The 24,824-nt window shown below is 47.4% G+C and overlaps 1 protein-coding gene across 2 annotated transcripts; it reads left to right on the forward strand.

Annotated features, from left to right (window-relative positions):
• The first annotated feature begins 1,800 nt into the window (after positions 1–1,800).
• Positions 1,801–23,177, forward strand: LOC120948977 (cell division cycle and apoptosis regulator protein 1-like). Of its 2 annotated transcripts, none has more exons than XM_040365890.2 (10): positions 1,801–2,456; positions 2,570–3,327; positions 3,868–4,073; positions 13,205–13,717; positions 15,233–15,824; positions 16,879–16,990; positions 18,176–19,570; positions 19,638–19,873; positions 22,219–22,340; positions 22,427–23,177. In XM_040365890.2, the coding sequence occupies exons 1-10, from the start codon at positions 2,339–2,341 to the stop codon at positions 22,704–22,706; spliced, it is 4,332 nt and encodes a 1,443-aa protein (XP_040221824.2). In that variant the 5' UTR covers positions 1,801–2,338; the 3' UTR covers positions 22,707–23,177. The 2 variants fall into 2 exon arrangements, with proteins under 2 accessions (XP_040221824.2, XP_040221832.2); XM_040365898.2 differs by having other exon boundaries at positions 1,811–2,456; positions 16,882–16,990.
• The last annotated feature ends 1,647 nt before the right edge of the window (positions 23,178–24,824 follow it).

Genomic DNA, 24,824 nt, shown 5'->3' on the forward strand with positions numbered 1-24,824 from the left:
GCGCAAAAATGCAATTTATACTGCATTCGACAACTCTTGAAGCAAATTGTACTGATTTGACTTTTGATGCACCAAATTAACAAATCCGCGTAGCTCCGAATCGACGTAAGTCGAGAACCTAACTCGGGAACAGACTATACATCGAGACTGCAGGTGATAGATGGCTGTGAGATAATTGACAACCGGTTTCTCATGCCAGTGTGTGTAGAAGCAGCAAAAAGCGCCGCGATGAGACTTTTGGAACGATATTGAAAAAAAAAAATCTATTTTAGTCGTTAAAATGAAGTCAAAACAGTTTCTTTTGCTTTTTATGAATATTTCTGTTGTTATTAGACTGCAAAAGGCTAACTCCCAATCAGCATTAAACGGATTTGGTGGCATTTAGAAGACATTTAAGACCTTACCCGAGCGCCACAGATTAAGGTTAAACGACTGGAAAATCAAATATTCATAGAAAAAAACGAAAGCTCTATTGATTCACTGGTTTGCTCAATAGATGGCGTTTTACAACTCGTTGTTATACTGCTGTCCTTTTTTGCAATTTGTTTCACCTAGCTTCATCTAATTACGGCCTATATACCCTTCTATCTTTTGCAGTAAAAATCTCTAACCCTGTTATTTACACAAGCCAAATTACAGAAGCGAACCCATCGAACTCCTGTCAAAATTATATGGAGTTGAGGGTACGATGGGTTCGATGGATGGGGTTTCCATCACTTGCGGGAATCCAGTAGCTCAGTTTGGAAAGGTTCGAGAGACCTTATGTAAACACACGGATGGTCACAACAACATAACATAAACATAGAACATAAGAATGGTCGTGTATGGTAAGATATGTGAGTATCAAGACCACCGACCATTACTCAAACCCATTTGTTTCAGTTGCTTTTTCCGTTTAGGTTGAGAGCTTGAGCCGTGTAGAATCCGTTTATTGGTCGTTTTGTGAATTTGTGGCACATAGGATGAAAGTTCGGAAAAGTTCCCTTTGACAGTTTGTAAAAGAGAGACAGTTTTGGAAGAGAGAGAGAGAGAGAGAGAGAGAGAGAGAGAGAGAGAGAGGGAGAGAGAGAGAGAGAGAGATAGAGAGAAAGAGAGATAGAGATAGAGAGAAAGAGAGAGAGAGAGATAGAAAGAGCGAGAGAGTGAGAGAGAGAGAGATAGAGAGAGAGAGAGAGAGAGAGAGAGAGAGAAAACGATGAAACGAACGTCATTAAAACAGCTTTGTTTTTCGATAAAACAGCTTTGTTTCTGTACATAAGTACAGAAATTCTTTTTTAGTTTTCCGTATGAAATTTCTGGAGTGACATTTTCCACAGAATATTTAAAACGCTGAAAAGAACTTCAAACACTTCGTGTCAATTCAATCCCACATTTTCACTGCTTTTTGTTTTGATGTTAACATTAACATTAACTGTATTTTTAAACCTTCAAAAAGTACAATTTTTGTTTCTACTGCCTAAAATAACGTTTCCATCGTTTTTAGATGCCCCCTAACTTTTATTGCTCAAGCTACCGTCATCGCACCAAACTGCCTCCCTGCACGTACGCAGCCATTGCGACCGACCGAACCGTGCCGAGCAATTTCCCGAAAATGACCAAACGCCTTGCAAGTGGCACACAAACCCGGTGGGCCGCGCGCAAACGCACCGTGCTCGCCCGCCTCACCGAGCCGTCCGCAGCGGCCGGCATCGGGCGCACTGTTCGCCAAGGGTTAAACAGGGAAACGCAATTAGACCAATGGCAACGGCAGATAACGGAACCGGCAACCGGTGCTTGACAGCTGTCATCCCGAATGCCGTCTAAAAGTACGCGTTCCGGGCAGAAACGCATCCAGGCCTTGCAAGCGCAACCGCACACCCGATCCCTCCCATCCCCCGGTTAGCAAACATTCCCGAAACCGAGCGCTTGTGCAACACACAGAGGCGACCAGCAAAGTCCGAAACCGATTTGTTTGGTGGTGGTGGTGGTGTGCGGTTAGTGTGTTAGTTGTGTGCGAAGGAAGTGTCTGAGCGGTGTATGTCGGCACAGCTACAATAAACCTCTTTTTACGGCGAAACACGGCCCTTGTACGATTCATGCGAGCAGTCGAGCGACATAACGCGTCCGAGCAGTAAAACTTCGCTTGCTTGCATTCTTTTTTGCGCGGCGCTGCTAGGCTCTAGGTTAGGAAGTGCGAAATTATTGGAAAAAGCAAAAGAGGAGACGCCGTGAAGAAGGAAAAAACACTCGCCGTGCAGGGAGAGCCGCTGGACCGTTTGCAGGGTTGCTGTCTTTCTTTCTGCCCTAGCGCGCGCCTCCTCCTCCCTCCCCCCCGAGCGGTGGAGCGGCTGCACTGACAATGGCGTTCAATCAGAAGAATCCGCCATGGCAGCGGAACACTGGGCATCAGGCGATGGCCAGCATGCAGACGATTGTTAGCTTCCCGCAGGCGCAGCCCGTTTACAATCCCGGCCTCGGTACGGATGACGCCCCTGACCTGGGGGGCGAATGTGCGGGTTTTATTGTGGCGATCCGGGTCCGATTGGTTTTTATATCGCGTTTCCCCTCCTCTTCTTCCTCTTCCGTACAGCCGGACTGCAGCAGCAGCAGCAGCAGCAGGTACAGCAGCAGGCGCAGCAGCAGGTACAGCAGCAGGTACAGCAGCAGCAGCAGCAAAGCATTTCGATGCTGCCCCAGATAGGGCTGCAGCAGCCGGCCCTCTACTCACCCACGGTGCAGTATCCGGCCTCCCGGCCGATGAACGCGATCGGCTTCCAGGGCCAGCCGCAGCAGGCGCCCCCGACGCCCCAGCAGCAGCAGCAACAGCAGCAGCAGCAGGTACAGCAGGTCAGCCAGGGCTCGGGCAAGTTCAACCCGAACCAGCGCGCGTTCAGCGGGACCGGGCTGGTGACGAAGCTGCAGAACGACTACGGCATCATCGACGATCAGGTGTTCTTCCACACCAACACCTGCGTGAAGGGCATCCTGCCGAAGCTGGGCGACCGGGTGCTGGTCGACGCGGCCTACAACACCAACATGCCGTTCAAGTGGAACGCCTCGCGCGTACAGGTCCTGCAGACCGGAGGCGGCGGCGGCGGCGGCGGCGGTGGTGGCGGTGGGGGTCACAACTCCCCGTCCGTACCGCACAGCAACTCGTCGGGCGGGCGCACGCACACCAGTGCGTATGGTGGAGGCGGTGGTGGAGGTGGTGGTGGCGGTGGAGGCGGTTCGCAGAACAATTCGTCCGATTCGCGCTCGAACGTGCGCAATCGGTACAATGCGCCGTCGTCGCGCAAGTCACCGGACCGGAGCATGCACCGGTCGTCCAATTCGCGCACCAAGGATGAGGTAGGCTCACACTAGGGATGGTTAAAACATAAGATTCCGGCTAGGTTCGAAGTTTCCTGGAAGATCGGCTCCGGCATTGGCTCCGGAATCGTAATCGGTTCTGGGATCGGAATCTGTTCCTGAATCAAAATGGGCTCCGGAATCGGAAATGGATCCGTAATCAGAATCGGCTTCGAAATCAAAGTCGATTTCGGCATCTCCATAAGAATGGATGTTTGGATCCAATGACGCTACGTATTAATAGTCACTAAGAATCCAAATTTACTTGTAAAAGATCCATTCTCATCGAGGTCTGCGGGCTGATTTCGCTTCTGAAACTTCTTATTTCAATTCAAGAACTGATTCTCATTCTGGAGCTAATTCGAATTCTGGAGTCAATTTTGATTCTGATTCAGAAGTCATCTCCGGAATTGACTCAGTAATTGATTCCGAACACGAAGTCGGAATCGGGTCCGATTCCGAGTTCCCACCGCTAGTCCACACACACCCGGCCGCTTGATTGATTAATCCACTTTTTCTTGTTTGGTTTCTCCTCCCAAGTACGATGACGTTGAGCGCAGGCGGAAGCAGCAGCGGGACGATCGCGACTCGGACCGCAGCTCGTACCGGGACAAGCAGCGAGCCCGTTCGCCGGAACGGCCGCGCGAGAGGGAGCGCAGCCCGGTGAAGAAACACTCGCCCAAACGGGCCCGGCTGCGCTCGGTGCCGCCGTACATGGTGCAGGTTCCGAAGCAGCTGCTGCCGATGTAAGTACTCTTGCGGCAAGCGGCCCGCTCGCGTCAGCGGCTGGTTTAGAGCCATTATTTGTTTTTTTGCACAGCTAAGGTAGAGCTTGAGAATGGGTGATACAGTGAAATTTCTCTAAGATGTAGTGCTTAATTAAGATGAATTAATTCTTTCAGATGAACATTTTGACGGTCCCATCACATTGCATACATTGTTCGTCTCTTACAAGACGAATATCTCCCTAAGGCGAAGGTTCTCTAGGCTGCATATGTGGCTGTCTAAATTCGCTAAGATGAGCTTTTGAATGACAGTTCATGCCAGGATTTTCCTGCGATTTCTTGGATATTTCATGGCAACACTACAATTAGATTGTCCCTTGCACGAATGTCTCTGTAAGCGGCCGGTCCCTTTCAAGATTAATCTTACAGAGATTTTACCGTACATCGACAATGGTTAAAATTGTTTGTTAGCTCGCTTAGATCAGCGATTAGCAAACTTTTGAGGTAAAGGACCAAATTCTGCCAATGATAAAGAGACGCTTCAGACGATCTCGGGTGCTGCTGATAGCGGACGCTGGTCACAACATTGGTAACAAGCTAAATGATCGTATTTATGTCACATGTCTTACCAAAAATATAGCAGCATAGCTGCATGAAGCCATGGTGTATGCAAGCTGTCAAACGATATCAAAATTCATCACCTAAGATGGTTTGGGGGGTCTACTAAATGATTGACTAAATGATCGACATTGCGCTAAAATTACTTTTTGGAGAAGACAGTTTTTGCTTTCAACAGGATTCTGCTCCAGCCCATAAGGCTTCAATCGTCCAGGAATAGCGTAAGAAGACATTGCCTTTGTTGCGAAAGCAACTTATTTTTACCGGTAGTCTATAGTAAATTAAATGACACGTTTTATAAAATTTGGTTGTGACAATAAGCTATAAAGAACGTGTCTTTTTTATTCCGATAACGATAGAAAAAGGGCGATGGCGTACCTCACACCTGTACTTATACCCTTCGCACTATAACCGTCTTCGCTTCGGCTTCGTGTCGCGATCGCGCGAGTCGACCTGCGAGTCGATGTTGGCCCATGCAGCAGAAAGCGTTAGGGCATTATTACACTATAATATTCTCCCCATCAGTGATAGAATCTCGTTTCACTCATGTTCCCGCGACGCTTTCTGTACCTCTTTATCCTATCCCTCACAATCCTTTGCTGAGATTACAGTCCTTTCATCGTTTTCGCTTCTCACATCCAAAACCGCGAGTTTAACCGCTGGACGCTCCAAAATTCCATTTGCGGTTTGCACTGTAGCTCGTCGTACTTGTCCGTCCCCAGAAATTTTTACTGCCAACACACGTCCCTTTGGCCAGCTGTTGCGTGGCAAGTTGGCGTCCACGATAAGGACGATGTCCCCTTCCTTTATTGGCCGGACTGGCTGAAACCACTTCGAGCGGCGCGTTAGAGTAGGTAGATAGTCTGCGACCCATCTCTTCCAGAAGACGTCAGCGTTACGTTGCGCCGTCCTCCACATTGATGATACCGCTGCTGGTGAATCTTCGAAAGGGGCGAGGGGCTTCGTACCGTCAGAGCTGCCCAGAAGAAGGTGGTTCGGCGTTATGGGCATATCCATCTCATCGTTGAGGGGAACGTATGTTAACGGCCTTGAGTTAACAATCATCTCCACTTCGGATAACGTAGATTGCAGCACTTCATCCGATGGGAGCCGTGGAAGGTTGAACTCGTTCAAGACTCGTTTAACGGATCGCACAAGCCGTTCCCAACATCCGCCAAAGTGAGGAGCAGCGGGAGGATTAAACGTCCACCTAAAAGTTGAACTGGAGAACTGAAGTATTAGTTCATCTACGTTTACCTTCGATATATCCTCCTTCAGCTCCCTTGATGCTCCGACGAAATTTGTTCCACGATCACTGATGATTTCCCTTGGTGAACCACGTCTCGCCACGAATCGACGTATCGCTAGGATGCAAGAGGACGTGTTAAGCGAATGCGCTACCTCTAGGTGAATGGCACGGGTTGTTAAGCACGTGAAGATAGCTCCCCATCGCTTTTCCGTCCGACGTCCCACTACCACGTACATTGGTCCAAAATAATCCAGGCCCGTATACGTAAAGGCCCGTTGTGCGACCGCTGTACGACATTTCGGTATGCTTCCCATCATCGGTGGATTCGGCGCAGCTTTGGAGTTTTTGCAATGCTGACAAGAATTCCTAACCCTGTTGTACTCCGCCAGCACTCGCGGGATGTAGTATCTTGCGCGAACCTCGTTGACGACCGTGCGGTGGTTACAGTGACGGTATTTCACATGATATGCGTGCAGGATTAGTTCGGTAACGTGATGTCGTCTTGGCAAGATAATAGGCCTGCGTAACGCTTCGTCTGCTAGTGAGCATTTATCCAAACGCCCTCGCATCCTAATTAAACCATGCTCGTCCAGTTCTGGTGACAATTTATAAAGGGAACTATCTTTCTTCAACGGTCTCCGTAGCCCTTCTTCTAGTTCAGTTCGTTGGTTGAGCGACTTCATTTCGTCTGGGAACGCTTCTAGTTGAACTTGCATGATTATGAAGCATTCAGATGCAGCTAGCTCTTCCTGCGACAACGGCCCCCGTGTAGGCGGTAATCCAGATATCCGGTGTCGAGCGTTGTTGATGAATCGTACCACATACCCTATCGATCGTACGAGTCTCGTCCACCTGGAAAATCTAGCAAACGTTATTGTAGGTTGTGTGACAACGTGATGAAGTACACAACGCCGTAGTTCTTCCGATATGCCTGTCGATACGAGATTTTCTGCTGGCCACTCATCCTCGGATTTCCATATGAAGCTGGGTCCACGAAACCATCTACTAGATGGACTCATATCGGGAATTTTCTGCCACTTCGTTCCTTCGTCTGCAACGTTTGTTTTGGTGGAAAGCCATCTCCATTCGTTGACGTCCGTCTTTTCCAGAAGCTCGCTTACCCGAAAAGCTACAAACGGGTTGTACTTCCGATGGTCTGATTTTAGCCAGCTTATCACATTTCTCGAGTCCGTCCAGAACACCCTTTGCCCGATCTTTAGCCGATGTGAAGCTGCAATGCTCGTGGCTAGTCGGGCGCCAATCACAGCGGCTTGAAGCTCTAGCCGAGGAATCGACAGGAACTTCAGCGGAGCGACGCGCGTTTTCGATCCGATCAAGGCGCACTCGATCACGTTGTCCTCCTCGAAACGGAAATATGCCACAGCTGCCATCCCGTATTCACTGGCATCGCAGAAAACATGCAATTGTATGTTTGGAGTTGCGGCGGACGTTGACAGGCGATAGCAGCGTGGAACCATGACGGACTGAATCGTTGGTAAAACGTGGATCCATTTTCGCCATCTCTCCGCACAACCTGCATCGATCGGTTGATCCCAGCTGTAGCCTGAGCGCCAGATCTCCTGCAGTAAAATCTTTATAAACATTAAAAAGTTTCCAATGAGGCCAAGAGGATCATATATTAGCATTAATGTGCGCAATACTTCGCGTTTCGTTGGGATTCTCGCACCGGACAAGAGGCTTTCATCATGTTTAATGTTGAGGCGGAATGTAAAGGCGTCCTTAGTGGTTTCCCACCACATGCCTAAAACCTTTTCTGCAGAGGATGACTCTAGATCCATGCCTTTACTATCTTCGTTGTTAACTCCCCACCGTAGCTGCTCTAAAACTTCCTTCGAATTCGAAACCCAGTTCCTAATCTCGAACCCTCCCTGTGCATGGATATACCGAACATCCTTAGCCAGCTGTGCTGCTTCTTCACTTGTCTCTACGCTGGCAAGCATGTCGTCCACGTAATGCTCGTGCTTTATGCACTCAGCTGCTCGCGGGAACTGCTGGCTAAACCTGTCAGCATTAATATTTTTAACATAATGAGCAGTACCTGGTGAGCACGTTGCGCCGAACGTCATGACTGTTACTGCATACGTGGAGGGTTCTGCATGTTGCGTTTCGTCTTCGCCCCAGAAGAATAGTTGGCTGCGCTGGTCTTCAATTTTCATATTCACTTGAAAAAACATCTCACGGATGTCGCCTGCCACAGCTACACGATACTCTCGGAATTTATACAAGACGCCAACCAATCCTGAGAGCTGGTCCGGTCCTGAGAGTAGAAAAGAGTTAAGGCTGATGCCATGTACTTTTGCAGCTGCATCGAACACCATGCGGAGTTTACCCGGCTTGTTTGCATTAAAGACCGGAAATATTGGCAAGTACCAGTCCCGTGGCCCATGTTCTGCTATCTCGTTTTCTTCTAAGCGTCGAATGTATCCCTTTCTTTCATAGTCTCTCATTTTTTCCGTAATGGCTTCTGCTAATGCCGTGTCCTTTCGCATTTTCTTTTTCAGGCACTCATAACGACGGAGAGCCATTTGTTTGTTACAAGGCAACCGAACATTGTCGTATTTCCAAAGAAGCCCTGTCCTATATCTCCCGGACTCATGTTTAGTCTCTTTTGATAGTATTTGAATTGCCCTGGTATCGTCAGCGGACATCAGCTTATGGGACTGACCTTCGATCCCCAGAGACTCTATAGCAAAGTGTCTCTTTACGGCTTTGGCCAGAGCATCGTCGCCGGATTCTTCGCAATCACATATGTGAAAACAGTGTTTGCTGTCACCCTTCGATAAAGAGGCGATCGAACAAGGACCATAAATCGTCCAGCCAAGTCTGGTTTTTAATGCTATAGGCTCGTCATTACTTCCCTCTTTAGTTCTTAACGGCGTTCCCAGTTTACTGTTATCCGTGCCGATAAGTATACGAGGCGCTTGGTTATAGTACGTGCTAAAGGGAACGCCCCGAAGGTGACCATAATTCGCTATGAGCTGCTTGGCGGACACTGATTGTACGGGAAGGGACAAATTGCACAGAGTGTGAGCCTTCGGTATATCATATGTCACTGCCCCTTCGTGTGTGCCGGAGATACGCAGTGATACTCTTAACGATCTTGTCTCATTCCTAGTTGTGTTTCCCGTCCATTTTAGACAAAGGGGACTGGGAGTGCCTTCAATATCAAGTTCCTCTATCAACGAATGATCAATAAACGTTGATGATGATCCGTTGTCTATAAACGCGAAAGTACGGATCGTTTTATTTGGGCCATGAAGAATAACCGGCAAATACTGGAAGAGTATACCATCACTCGTACCACAATGCGTAAAGCAATGCCCTTGATTTAATGCGGTCGCTGGTATGGTCTCACCTGCTTCATGTAATAGGGGATGGTGCATTCCATCACACCCTTCTCTTCCACACTCCTTCTTAACATAGCAGCCATTTTTATGAAATTTTAAACATTTTCGGCACAACTCTTGTCGCTTTACGAAAGCTCGCCTATCAGTAGGGGTTAGATCTAGGAAGCGAAAGCATTCACCAAGACTTCTGCAAGACCCACGACACATTAAGCATAGTCGTTCCGTTGCTACTTCGTTCCCGGGTGAGGTTTCATGAAGATTCATATACGCGCGTGTTCTTCTTGGCGGTTGTGATCGGCTGGTACTTTCGCGGTTAGTATAGTCGGAATCAGTAGTAAGACTCACCTCTAGTTTGGCACCTGCACCTACTTCTGCAATCCACTTACCGAACTCCATCAGTGTAACTTCGGGGAGCCGCAGTTTGTACCGCCCCCATTCCAGGCGAGACGTCGGTGGGAGCTTCGCCGACAGTTCCTTCAGCAAAGCCACATTGCACTGGTAATCGCGTAGACCGGAAACACGAATGGCAGCACACATTTTCCGCACTGCTGACCCGAACGCTGCCATCGTCTCGAGCTTCTCAATTCTGGGAGCAGGCATTTTCCTCACCTTTTCGATCATGCTGTCAACGATCAGTTCCGGCCTTCCAAATTCGGTCTCGAGCACACCTAACGTTTCCTCCAAGCTATTGGGGAGCAGCAGCAGGTCTTCCACAGCCTCCAGCGCAGGTCCACGTAGCGCCCTTTGCAACCGTAGCAAATTTTCCTCTTCAGTAAAGCCACATGCAGCAGAAGATCGCTTGAAGTGCGCGTAAAATATTGGCCATTCCGTAACGGTTCCAGAAAATATCGGTAGATCGTTTCCGATAGCTTGACGTGCATTTCCATGGCTTTGGTTCAACGCTGTATTTCTGAGACCACTGTTTAAGGATGTTGACACGCGACTTGGACCACCATTTTGTACATCGGTTGACTCAAGATGGTGTCGTCTGGGATGATGATTTTCGCGATCCTTTGTAAAGGAGTTTTCCACCGCACGCCGCCACACCACGTATTCTTGTTCCTGCGCCGCTCGTTGGTCACACATCCACGTCGGATCGTAGTGCGGGGGAAAACTCCCACGGCTTCCCGTTGGTGTAAAGGGGGGCTGACTGGGTCGAGGGTACCCGATGCCGCCGCCATCGCGTTGCGCCCCAGTCGCCATACCGACACGGTCCGTATCGGCCAGCCACGCTACTGCCTTCTCCGCCTGGTTCGGTATGCACGCATCTTGTAGAGCAAATTGCCGCGTGATTTCGAGCTCACGCTCCTCAAACTCAAGCTCCTTACGCGCCTTCTCTGTTTCAAACTGGAGCCGGTCGAGCTCAAGCCTTCTCATACGCACCGCCAACTCACGAGAAGCTACGATATCTGGGGTCGATGACGCGCCCACCTTTACCGGTGCAGCGTTCTTTGTCTCGCTGCTCCTTACTGTCGATCTCGTCGACGGTCCAGCTTGAGGCTGCTGCAGGTCAATGATCTGCTCGTGGTGGTCTTCTATTGCCGAACTGTCGCTCATCGGCGGTCCCGCTAAAGACTCCTGCTGATCAACGATCCGCTCGCGGGGGTCTTCTACTGTCGACCTGTCGTTTAACATTTTCACTTTGCACTTATTTAATGTTCGCGTCACTTCCGCACCGTCTTACGCCACGCTCCGGAGATTTACTTAACGTTCCCTAATTACGCTTCACTCCCGAGGCTAACACAACGTTTTGCGGTGACTTACTAAAGCGATTAACACGAGTGATAATGTGAATATATAATGTACGGACGCGGTAGAAGATTCCCTAACACACTGGGATACACGTTCTTTATAGAATGTTGCGAAAGCAACTTATTTTTACCGGTAGTCTATAGTAAATTAAATGACACGTTTTATAAAATTTGGTTGTGACAATAAGCTATAAAGAACGTGTCTTTTTTATTCCGATAACGATAGAAAAAGGGCGATGGCGTACCTCACACCTGTACTTATACCCTTCGCACTATAACCGTCTTCGCTTCGGCTTCGTGTCGCGATCGCGCGAGTCGACCTGCGAGTCGATGTTGGCCCATGCAGCAGAAAGCGTTAGGGCATTATTACACTATAGCCTTATTTCATCTGAGTGGCCTGCAAAAAGTCAATTAAGTGTCCCAGAATTATAAGAACTTTTTAAAACGCCATGTAATAACTAGTCCGTCTATCCCAATTACGATAATCAAAGTAGTAAAAGTACGACAGTATGTACTAAACGTCATCCTAAAAGATATTCAGTGTTTTTTTTTATACGAATAGTTTTGTTCCCGTCTACCAACGTCAGTCAAATCCATTCGAGGGACAATTTTAATGATGCGTCGGGCCGGGCTTTGTCGACCGCTGGCATAGATAGTTCGTATTAAGATTTTCAACATTAAGGGTGCGAGGAGAGTATGAGCATCCGTCGGAAAGCGAATCTTGTGAAACGTCTTTGGACTTTTTCGAATCTTAAAATCCACCCAGCCCTGACTGGGCCAACGACTGTTGAGGCGTATTCCAGAGTGGGGCGGACTAGTCAGCAGTAAAGCACTTTCAGACATATTGGATCGCTAAAATTACTGGCTAATCGATAAATTAACCCTAAAGTTCTGTTAGCTCTTGCAGTAACCGACTCATAATGGTCGTTTAGAGTTAATTTGTCATCCCATAGAACGACTAGGTCCCGGGCAAGAGAGGTCCTCGGCAGAACAGTATTCGAGAGCGAGTACTCGTAATGGATAGGATGGCTGTTAGAAAAAAAGACGCATAATTGTAAACATGTTGGTGATATATTAGCAAGCGTTTCTTGCGTTTTGATACCAAAGATTTGACCATAGCATTATCTACCAATTGCTGTCACTTGGAGGAGTTTTATACTGCTACAAGTGTGCTGTAAATTTGATGCCAATGAAATCGACATTTTAATTCGTATTGCAGAATATTTACCCCAAAAAACAATTGGGATAAAATTGGATTATTTTGGAAAAAAAAGTCTAGCAGGAAATGCCTAACTGCTGCTGATTGTTTCCAAACATAAACTAAGAAAAGATCGTTCTATCTGTGAGCTATTTTGCAGTAATACAAGTAGTGATTTGGAATTGTTTCCACGTATGTCTGCAAGTATCATCCGGGCGACTCAGCGGCCACTCGATGGAACTTGTCGAACTGGGAAAATATTGAAGAAAAAAGTAAAAAAAACTCAACCTCTTTATCATGAAAATTATTGCTATAATATTGTAAAATAATTATTGCAGTCCTGAAACCAATTATTTCACTCGTCATACAACTCATATGGAAAAGAGCCTCCCGCATAACAAGTGAGGCACCGGAACGGACTTAACTCTTTATGCGGGATTTCACTGTACATTCTTATCGGAAAATTTTGTTTGTTGACTTGATAATCATTTACATTGCGGCCAAAATGTGTCGCCGCTCAAGATATTCGATGGCACTTCTTTAGATTGTTTGCTAAACTTGCTAAAAGTGAATTTTAAGGGTATGTTGCATCACGAAACAGCAACTACTATTTTTATACAGCCATATTTCATTCAAGTCTAGGCAACACTGCAGATTCGTGACTATTTTACTTTAATATGCAACAAAGAACGATCAGTTAATCATTTCTATTTTGTAATATTTATGTTACAAATGGAATAATAAGGATTTGTTTAAGGATTACTTCGATTTGAGTAAAGTTGAGACATTTGGTTTGATTTCTCTTTATAAACACTTGTAGTAGAAACAAAAATATGGAAACGGGCAGTCCAAATCGTCATAAAATTAACTAAATAGCTTAATTTTGTTTGTCAGCGCCTCAAACTCTAAACCATGTGACGTATCTCTCTCATACTCTCTCTCTCCTCCTCCTCCTCCTCCTCCCACAGCAAAAGCGTCAGCATACTGGAGCTGCGCGCCCGCTACCCGAAGCTGTACATCCCGTCGGACTTCATACTGGCGGAGGTCGGATGGCCGAAATCGTTCCCGCCCAGCTCGCCGCTCCCGCTGCAGACCGGCTGCCACTTTCACGTGTTCAACAAGGAGGTGGAGCGGCCGCTGCCGCTCGAGAAGACCGTCCTCGATCCGGCCGACGCCGACTACCTGTACACGGTGAAAGTGATGCTGATGAGCACGCCGGACATGCTCGAGATCTATCGCAACTGCTTCTACCGCAACGAGAAGGAGCGGCGGGACGACGGCCGCAGCTATCTGCATCCGACGCGTATGATCAACTTCCTGGTCGGGACGCGCGGCAAGAACGAGCTGATGGCGGTCGGTGGTCCCTGGTCACCGTCGCTCGACGGGGCCCACCCGGACACCGACCCGAAGGTGCTGATGCGGACCGCCATCCGCACGTGCAAGGCGCTCACCGGGATCGACCTTTCCGCCTGCTCCCTCTGGTAGGTATCCTGCGGGGACGGGATGGGGCGGGGTTGTACTGTTTTGGGAACAGGTTTTTTTTTTTATATATCTATATTTCCCGAACCCGTTTTTCTACTGCAATTGTTGCTTTGATGATGATGTTGCGTTTGATGAAAAGAAAGCAAGAAAAAAAACCCTCAGTCGCCATACGAGAAGGAGGGAGGTCGTGGGGAGTGGGATCAAATAGCGTATCTGTTATAACTCAGCCCACTGTGCAGCTCGCCAGCCTTTTACTGGGTGTAAGTGTGCGTACGCGTGTGTGTGTGTGTGTGTGTTTGTGGGTGGATGGGTAAGGGTGGCTAAATATCCGCGGAGTCAGACCACACGCGTAGCACGATTTTCCTTTTTTTTAATTATTATTTTGTACTAATTCTTACCCTACGGTAGTAGAGAATGTGGACAGTAATTGTTGTTGTTGTTTGGTGATTGATTGAAACAGAAATTTTGTCATTGTTGCTGTTACGGTAGCTTAAGCAAAGCAGCCTCGGGACCGCTCAAACCACCACCACCCCAACAGAAGAACAGAAGACGTTTCTGTTTTTTGTGTACCAATTTCCCCAAACCTCCCTGTAGTTTGTTGAGTAAGCGAATTCTTTTCTGTACTTTTTTTTTCTCTCTCCGTAGCATAGCAAATATGAAAACGAACAAATATTTTACTGATACACTCTAGCTCACACACACTCTCTCTCTCTCTCTTTTCCCACCACATCCACCCCCTCCATTGCTTATAGTACGGAACCCGTTCTGTTTCAGTTAGTTTTCTGGTGAAGATCCCCGACAGGTCGGTAAGCAATAATGCACCCTCTGCTGTGCACTCGCGAAGCGATAAGTTCTTGTTTGAGTAGTTTTCAAGCTAAGCCCCATCTGTGAACCGATGAACCTATAACACGTGCAGCTTTTTGTTGCTGTTCTTAGCCTACGCTCTGTGATGTGTGCCCCTTTTTCCCTTAGCCTTGATCTGATGATCCAGTTCGCTTGTGGCGCGGATTATGGAGCGGTTGAAATTATGCCGCCAAAGAAAAGAAAGAAAGAAATTGTAAAAGCAAACATTCAGCCCATGCTAACAAATGCTTGATTGGCAACGACAGATCGTCACTGAGAGGGTGCAAACAAAACGCAAGCAAACACTTCACTTGAATTGAAGTGCCCGGTATCGTTGGGAGGGAATGAAATCGACGCTGTCGAGCGCCCCCAGTGGGTCGAAGAATATTCAGACAGAGGCGGGCGGTTTTTATTCAAATTAGCCAGTTGCTAACATATTTGCTATACTGAAACACACCATATAATCATCCCCTCTCTCTCTCTCTCTCTCTCTCTCTAAGGACAATCTGCTCGTCCTTTTCTCACATTCCGTATTTATCATATTTAATAACACACCAACTCCTGCTTATCCTCCTCAAAAAAAAAACCCAATATACCATTTATATAAATATATATGTATTTTAACCAATTTTCAATCTGAACCAATACCTCACTGCTGTATACCAACACAGGTACCGTTTCGTGGATATCTATTACCGTCGCACTGAATCCTACCATAAGGGTCGTTTGATTCCGCCACGCGTTGAAACGGTGGTCGTATTTCTGCCCCGTATGAGCGCCTGCATACCGACGGAAGGCCAGTGGGAAAAGACACAGCAGACTTACCAGCTTCAGTTGGAGCGCATTCTTAGCAGTAGCAACTCTAGCGGCGACGACGCCAACGGGGGCGGCGCCAGTCTGCAGGAGGTTCTTCCGGCGGTGGAAGACGCGGCACCGAATTCTAGCGGCACGGGTGACGACACGGCAGCAGCAGCAGCAGCAACACCAGCAGCAGCAGCAGCAGCAGCAGCAGGTGTCAACTCATCTGCAGCACCATCAGATCAGCAGCAGCAGGGCCAACAGTCGGCCGACGGTGATACGGCGGTCGTTTCTGCGGCGGAGTCGGCGTCGTCCGATGGAGTCGCCGCAACAGAGGCAGCGACAGCAACAGCAGCAGCAGCAGGTGGTGACGGAGGCGACGATTCTGCCGCAGCAGCAGTATCGGCGAAGGAGAGCGGCGATGGCGGCGATGGCGGCAGCACCAACAGTAGCGGCACAATAATGGTAACGAATGCCAGTAGCTACACACGATGGTCGAGTGTGTGAGAGCGAGCTTAGGTGGATCAACAGTAGCGTCGCTGTGAGGTTGTCTCCCCCATCCACTTAGTGTATTTGCGAAGAGACCGCGGGGATGGGGAGGAAATATGGGATTGTTTAAAAAAAAAAGCTAATAGTTTAGCAATTAATTCTACTTTTCACTACAAAAATACGTATATACCACACCTACACATTACTACTACTACACTACACACGTTTCACATAACTCACTTCTAGATATGTTTTAAGCGCCCCATCTCCATCCTCTCCCAACTCTCCTCCTTTCCTTCCTGGTGTCGCACCCTTGAGGTGGACGTCTATTCTTTACGGGTAAAGCAAAGCTAAGGGAGGAAAAAAAAACGACGAAATCAAAACAGCAACAATCCATTAAATATTAGTAGTTCATAATCATAATCAAAAAGTCATTTGCTTTTGGGCAGCATGTTTGTGCAACATTCCTCCTTCAATGGGTTAGCAACGGCCGGATTTCTATGGACGACACACGCGTGCCCCTTTTCCCTTGTATGCAGTTGTATGCTGAGTTTAACCTAATGTGGCCCCCCGTATTTTTTTTGTTGTTGTTTTGTTTATTTTAGAGAAGAACCCCCGATATTAAATGAAATATAGGAACTAGCTTACATCTCTAACCATCCAACCCAAAAAAAACCCATTCCCACTCCTCCCACTCTTATGATCTTTCCGTCTTTATTGAGGGAAGCCGTTGGTGTTGTATGAGTAAAAAAAAAACCCAACGACGCGGCGATGGAAGACCCCGGGAGTGGTGTGATCCTCTTCTCCCATCAATGCACTCTCCTTCCTGGGGTACGGAGGGAGAGTGTTCTAATTCGACAATGCAAAATTGTTGTGTAGCGCAAACTTAAAACGAAGCCACTTTCTGTTCAGTTCTGTTTGTGCCGTCGTCACCAAGGTGTATCTTAAGAATTGTTATTAATTTGTGTCCCTGTGTGTGTGTCTCTCTATTTTTCTCTCTCTCCCTTTTTGTGTCTGTGTCCACTGACAGCAGCAGGCCGCCATGACCGAACCGGACACCGAGACGCTGCTGATGGAATACAAAAAAATGAAGGTGGCCGAACTGAAGACGGAACTCATCAACCGCAACCTGCCGACCGATGGTAAGGGATTTTGTGGTTTTATTTTTCTTCTCCAGTGCGCTTATGTGTAGGGTGCTTTGGCTTGTTATTTAAGTGCAATCACAATTGCCAAACAGCATGCTACACACAAACATAGGGAATGAAGATGGAGATTAGCGTGACCGTTTTACAAGAAAGATAGTAAAACAGATCGTTTTGCCAAATGCCACGTTTAAATTCACTTTAAAACTAGTCGTAAAACTCACACTCAGCTTGCAGTAAAATGGATCTTTGTTACAGTCTGTGCTGCAAAATGTCACTCAATGTCAATGTCATACTGAAACAAAATCCATGTCAGCAACAATTGAGTACTGTGATGATCAGAGGCGATACTCAAACAGTTGGTGTGACCAATACATGCTTGGTGACATTTTAGTTTGGTCAGTCACTTTGTCATGACTTTTTTTTTTACTGCATGACTGCATCGGAATCATGTCACTGTCACGAGCCTTACTGTGGTGATCAGAGGTGAGACTCAATCAATGTTTGCGACCATCACACGCTTGGTGACATTAACTCTTGGTCAGTCACTTGGCCGTGACATTTTCTGGCGGTGATAATCACGATAGTCATGCGAGATGTGTATAGAATCTGATTTCGTTGCATGGAACCACGTGCAAGCGTGTCATCACCGCGAGACAAAATGTCACAATCAAGTGACTGATCAAAAGCTTGTTGAAAAAATGTCACCATTCCGGTTACATAAGCTGTGTTGAGTATCACCTCCGACCATCACGGTTGAGTACGCGTCTGAAGCATGGATTTTATTTCCGTCGTGAGTTTTTGAACAGGTTTGAAAAGTTTGGTCGTTGTAATGATTGAGTTGGCGCTCAGCTCAGCGTTGTCTGTCAGAATATCAGGCTTGGCTCAACCACTAAGATGTCAACTTCAGCATGTCACTAAGCGCTTTTAATGATTATCAGCTATGACTGAAAAATGAGATGGTCTTTGTTTTCGATTGTCACCATCACGTGATACTCAATACATTTTAAAACGTATTTAATCACTAAAATCTTTTTGAAGCTGGTTAAAGCTTCATTTTAAAGATTAGAGCCTACGAGCTTAAGCTAGCTAGGAGAGGTCGATAAAGTAATGCTTGCCTTACGTTTGTTGATCATTATTTAACGCTCTTTTCCATTTGCTTCCCAAAAAAACGCATCGCACCAGGCATTAAGGCGGTCCTGCTAGCCCGCCTGTCCGAGGCGATCATCGGCGAGAAGCAAGCGCAGCTCGCACAGCAGGCACAGCATGTGGAGGTGAAGATGGAGGTTGCCGAAACCGAAACAGCTGTGGCCACCGGTACCGAGGAGGCGCTAAAAACGGAACCAGCAGAAGCAGCAGCAGCAGAGGACAGCAAGCCACAGACAGATGTGGAGATGGCCGATGTGGCCGACGCTCCCAAGAAGGAGTCGGATGGCAAGCCGCTGAACGAAACGCCGGACGAAACGAAACCAGCCCCCGGTGAAGGTGGAATTGAAGGTGGTGACCAGGAGCCGGCGGCGGCTAAACCGGAGCCAACGGCCGCCGTGCCGCCGCGCAAAAAGGAACCCCAGCCAGTGAAGCTGACCGAGAAGGAGCGGCAAAACCTCGAGCGCTGGTACACGATGCCGAAGGAGCCGCACGTGCTGGTGCACCCGTCGCGCACCGCCAAGTCGGGCAAGTTCGAGTGCAGCGTGGTGTCGCTGTCGGTGCTGCTCGACTATCGGCCGGAGGACACGAAGGAGCACTCGTTCGAGGTGGCCCTCTTCGCCGAGCTGTTCAACGACATGTTGGCGCGCGATTTCGGCTTCAAAATCTACGGCGAGCTGGCCCGGCTGGCCCGAAAGGCGAACGAGACGGCGGCGGCAGCGGCGGAGACGGCGAAAAAGGACGGTACCGCTGCTGCTGCAGGGGCAGCAGATGGCAAGTCGGGCCGCTCTGAGCAGGGCGGCGAGACGAGCAACGGCGAGGACAGCAAGGCGAGCACGGAGAAGGGCAAGGACGAGAAGGAGCAGAACGATCGGAAGCGGCGCCGGCGCAGCGTAGAGGACAACCATCGCTCGAAGCCGGAGCCGGAACCGGCCCGCTTCCATACGGTGCTGCCAGAGCTGCTGCTCGCGTTCGCGTACTTCGACATCACGCAGTGCGGGTACATCTTCGAGAAGGATCTGCTGGAGCTGATCTACAGCCTCGGGCTGAACCTGTCCCGGTCGCAGATACGCAAAACGGTCGGGGACGTGGCCGCCGCCCGCCACACGCTCTACTACCGCCAGCTGACCGACAAGGCGCTGGACGTGGCCGCCGCGGACAGCAAAGCACCCAAGAAGGGCGACGGGGGCGAGGCACCACCGTCGGTCGATCTGTCCGCCGATTCGCTAACGGGCGGCGAGACGGCAGCGGCCGAGCTGACCGAGCAGCAGGCGCTGGAGCTGGCCCGCGGCAACACCGACTACATGGGGCAGCTGCACGCGAGCGTGCTGCAGATCGCGAACGGTGGCAGCGAGCAGCAGCAGCAGGACGAGCCGGCCGCCAAGAAGGTGAAGATGGAAACGGCGGCGAACGAGCTGCCCACAACCGCAGACGGTAAGTGGCGATCCCGTTTCACATCATTTTACCCTTTGGCCTTACACGAGCTTGTGCTTCCTTCCAGGTTTGGTAGAGTACAAAGGCACAATCGTGGACGTCGGCAAGTGTCTGGAGCAGGCGAAGCTTACCGAGCAGGCGCGCGAGCGGGCCGAAAAGTCGCTCGAGCTGGTGCGCAATCTGAACGACGAGCTGACGGGCACCAACGCCCGCTCCACGCAGTACATCAGCGAGCTGGTCGCCGATCTGAAGAGCGCCAAGAAGAAGTTGATCGACAACGAGCAAACGATTCGTGACATGGCGGTAAGTTTTGAATTTGATTACAATGTTGCGCATACAACGCTTACGTGCTTTAGAGATTAAATTTCACGCTTTTACCTTGGGCACAAGTGGATCATTCTACATGTAGGGTGGTTGTTAGGGGGTGGTTGTGTTATTTCATAAGGACACTCATACCTTTATTAAAGCTGTAAATGAGTGCATAACTACGAAATTATTATTTTTCAACACAACTACACTGAAATCTCTCTGAGGTGATGAACCTTCAAGGGACTGTCAGATTAGAGAGATATTCATATTGAGCAAAACTAATGAGGATGTTGCTATGAAGTATCCAAGAAACCACGGGAAAAGCATGGCATCCTTGGCCAATATGTTTGTGAACTGTAACACAAAAATTCATCTTAGAGAATTTTGACCGGAAAATCGCATATGCAGCTTGAAGGATATTCGCACTAGAGAGACATTCATCTTGAAGAGACATAAAATGTATGGAATACGATGGGACCGTCAAAATGTTCATCTTAAAGAAACATTTCATCTTGAAGAGACTACATCTTAGAGAGATTTCACTGTATCATGGCCTTCTAGATCAAAAATTAAGAAAATGCGCTAGGTTTTGTACTGTCTAACCTACTGGTACAACCCTGTCGACTCATGAGCCGAGTTCACCGGTACCGGCTGATTCTTTTTTGGCAATATTTTCTCATATTTGAGTGTTTTACCATAGTACCTTTATAGGTACACTAAATAGGCATGTTTGTATAGTGGCTATAGTCGTGAAATCATTAAAACCAGGACATTACATTTTTTTTCTTCTAGAATATTTCTAACCGATTGTATTGTTTTCATCGATACGGTCAATTTGGGGCATGAACCCATGGCGGGCATGTTGTTACGTCGTACGAGTTGACGACTGTACCATTTGATCACAACGAATCATTCACAACAATATATATTTTATTGTAAATTTGTTCTGTTTGGTGGTAACAACGTTTGAAACACAGCTATATCAATACAACTATTGCACCACTATTGGTACGTTTACCCTTTGCATTGGAATTGATTTACTCAAAATCATTGCCTTTTGGTTTGGGCCTTGGATTCTTTTTTTAAATATTTTTTTTCTATAGGGCCACTGTAAGGAACAGAAAACAGGCATGTTACTATAGTGGTTATATTCATAAAATCTTGTAACACAGATATTTTTGGGAAAAAATCAAGATATTTTTGTCTATTTTGATATAAACTGTTTGTTTTATAAATTTGTTGTTTCAAATGGTATACAGAGTTTTCCAGGAGTTCTCATAGCTGTGGGACACTTTATTGACTCTTATAAGACATGAACTTAATGTAATGGGTATTGAACTCTCTAGCACTCTTGTTGGACAAATCCAGTAGGTATTACAAACGATCCTGTCCAAAAAGGGTGTCCAATTTCCAACTTATCTTCATAGAGTCCATAGAGTCCAATTTCCAACTAATGAAGTTCACTTCCAATAAGATAGAGTCTAGGAAGTGTCCCACAACTATGAGTACACTTGCAAAACCATGTAAATGGCTGTGATTGATAAAATAAAAATATTTCAATTTCTATATGTACCATTTATACTTATCGATACTTGAATTGCAGTTCCTAGTACCAATTGCACCACCACTATTGGTACATTTACCCTATTTGCTTCTAGCTTTGAAAGAGTTTTTATGTTTCCAATCGATTCATACTTTTTGCGGCCGTTGCTGCCAGTTGGAGTAGTGTTGTATTATACTGTGTTTCGATTCAACTGTTGTTTTTTTGTTGTTGTTGTTGCTCTGAAAACAATTATTTTACTTCTCATCAAACATTGCATTTCGTATAACGAGTGGATAGAGTTACAGGAACGGATTAGACTCGTTACGCGAAGCTCTCCACTTTTTCTATGTAACAAAAAAAAACTTCACCTGGCGCAGTTCACAGCCGCCCGCGGGTTGCACGCGAACGTCAGCATGCGTGGTGCGTGATTGCATTGTTTGTTTTATACAGCAAAGCGCCCCGGTGGTGTGGTGTGCCTGTGTTTAGGGTTGATCTCGCCGTTAAGTGCAGCACTTAATTCGATTAGCCCTGATGATTATTGACGCTGATAAGATTGCTCTCCCAGCAGCCTCATAGTGATGAGTCATAATAGATGTTATTGTCAACAGTGTTTACGATGTGTTATTGGTTGCACTTGCCCGGGGCCGACTCGCGTGTGTTCACCCTTTTTTGCATTATCTGTAGCTGCTATTACGTGTTTTGTGGTTTAAACTTACAAAAAAAAGGAAAAAAAGAACTACATGAGGGCTAACTTTTTTGTTTTGTTTTATTTTTTCAATCCATTTTCCCAATATAGCGCAAAAACTCGGAGTATGTTTCCATCATCACGCACGTGTACGACCGCGTGCGCCCGATAGTGAACGTGCCCGATCGCAAGCGCTCCACATCCACCGTCTCGTCGTCCCATCGCCGCGAAAGGTAAGTGCGGCACCAATGGTTGTGGCCACTCTCACCCATCTCCGGCCCATCTTAACCCAAACCTCCACTTGTCCATCTGTCCGCAGCTCGAAGGAAAAGTCAGCGTCCTCGCTGTCGAAGGAAAAGGAGAAGGAAAGCGCCGATACGAAGGACGCGAAAAAGGCGGACAAACCGGTGGCCGAGGCGGCGAGCAAGGAGAAACCGGCCAGTGCCGCACCGGCCACCGCCGACAAGCCCGAGAAGGAAGCAGCCGCCGACCCGTCGTCGTCCACCGCCGCCAAGGAAGCTGGGAACGAGACGGAGCAGCAGACGGAGGGCGGCAGCAAGGCCGCGACAGCCGCAGCGAACAGTCAGGACCAGGAATAGTTTTTTTTTATCCCCTTTCCTATTGACTTGACGGATTTTATGTTAGTTTGCTTCATATTATTTCCCACTCACAACGCGTAACCCATTCAACAGAATCAATGCTCCCCCCACCCCACAAGCGACAGGCCTTTACCATAATGGGGTCATACAGTGACGAAACAAAAAATCCCCGCGGGGATGTGTTGGGTGGAGGGGGGGAGTGCCTCCTCGTTACAGTTGAGGGAGAATGCGTATGTAAAAAAAAGGAAACAAAAGTTTCCTATATTTTTTAGTTTATATATTTTTTGCAACTCCGTTTCGCTGCGGACATTTATAACTATTAACAAAATTATTAACAAACTATTATTAGAACTGATAGGGCACGTACAGAGAGAAATAGAGAGAGAAAGAGAAAGAGAAAGAGAGAGAGAGAGAGAGAGAGAGAGAGAGAGAGAGAGAGAGAGAGAGAGAGAGAGAGAGAGAGAGAAAGAGGGAGGTTGGCGGCATACACAGACCAATCAGGCAGAATATGAGAAAATACTTGTGTGGAGTTCCGCACATTGCCTGGCGTAAAGAGTAGTGAGGAGCAGGATGGTCGCAAGATTTGGCGCCGAAGGTTTTTTTTTTTGTTTTTGTAACCATGCATATATATGAACTCTACACCCTTTTCCCCAGACTGTACATGATTCTTGATGCTTTTTCCGTTGTTGTTTTGTTTCATTTTAACCCGCAATGATCTGGATTGGGCCTATGGGAGGAAGATTCGACACGTTTCGGTTAACAATCCTAGCGGGCGTGAGCGGGCACACAAAGCAATGAATTGGGGCAGGAATGTTGGCTCCTTCGGTATATGTGACACTATCGTTACTTCTATGTGTGTCTACTTTTGTTTGTGTGCATGTGTGTGTGTGTGTGTGTGTGTGTGTGTGTGTGTGTGTGTGTGTGTGTGTGTGTGTGTGTGTGTGTGTGCGTGTGTGTGTGCGTGTGTGTGTGTGTGTGTGTGTGTGTGTGTGTGTGTGTGTGTGTGTGTGTGTGTGTGTGTGTGGAAGGAGATGATGAAAACAAACAACACAGAAGACGACATAAAATAATATAACAAAAAAAGAAAAAAAACAGGATGAAAACTTTTTTTTCCATATAAACTCGATTTTAACTCTAAACCGAAAAAAAACAACAACAACAATCTCAGAAGCAGATTCGATAATCGAGGAGGATCATTGAGGGCGTTTAGATGTACAATTCGCGAGATCGATGGCGAAAATCGTCATGGTGGAAAACCTCCGGCAAACATGGTGCGATGTGTTTAGGTATTGGGCAGAGGGAAGCCTATTAAGTGGCAAAAGTGACCCGGCGTGTGTTGTTGCAGTTGTTTGTAATTACAACTATGCTCACACAAACACACACACACACGAACTACAAAAAAAAAACAAACAAACAAAACAAAAAACGGTCAGGCCGGTATCGCCCGAATGTTCTTCTAATGTTACACATTTAAATAAATGAATAATGGATCCAGCGATGCGAACGAGCAGCGAGTCGTGCAAACCTAGAAAATCCGTGCTAATAATTTTCCCGTCGTTGGTTTCTTCTCCCTCCTCCCGCAAATGAGTTTTGCCGGTCCGGTTTGGCACCACCGATATGAGTGGTGAGTAAATGTGATATATCACAACTAGTTTTGTTGTTCCATTTTTAGACAATACTCATTAGGTGAACGGTTAACGATTTCCCTGCAACTGTGTACACCATGAGTGTGAAGTAATTTAAACTATTTGAATCTTGCCAATCAAGGCTGAGAGCTGCTTACTTCAATTTAGGGGGAACGATTGGAAGACGTTAAGGTTTTTTTTCCTGTGCAATTCCGGAATAACCCTACCCCGATGCATCATGCACGCGTGACTATACTCGGCGCGTTTCTTGAGGGAGATAGGGTCATCCGATGTCCCCCGAAACCCATTTGTGAAGATTCGTTATAGTGGTGGGAGCCCGGAATCGGACCTACCCGATTCCAATTCCGTGTTCGGAATCAATTCCGAAGCCGATTCCCGAGTTGAATCCGGAATGGGTTCCAGAATCAGAGAAGGACTCAGAATCGGAACTGATCTTGGAATCGCAATTTGCTCCAGTAACGGAATCAGAATT

This window comes from Anopheles coluzzii, chromosome X (assembly GCF_943734685.1).
Source record: "Anopheles coluzzii chromosome X, AcolN3, whole genome shotgun sequence".
Classification (NCBI taxonomy): Eukaryota; Metazoa; Arthropoda; class Insecta; order Diptera; family Culicidae; genus Anopheles; species Anopheles coluzzii.

Excerpts from the sequence above, each read along its gene's own strand:
- LOC120948977 (XM_040365890.2), top strand. The coding sequence starts at position 2,339 with ATGGCGTTCAATCAGAAGAATCCGCCATGGCAGCGGAACACTGGGCAT. Across the intron at positions 13,718-15,232 it reads CTTTCCGCCTGCTCCCTCTG|GTACCGTTTCGTGGATATCT; the intron begins GTAGGTATCCTG and ends ATACCAACACAG. Across the intron at positions 15,825-16,878 it reads ACAGTAGCGGCACAATAATG|CAGCAGGCCGCCATGACCGA; the intron begins GTAACGAATGCC and ends GTCCACTGACAG.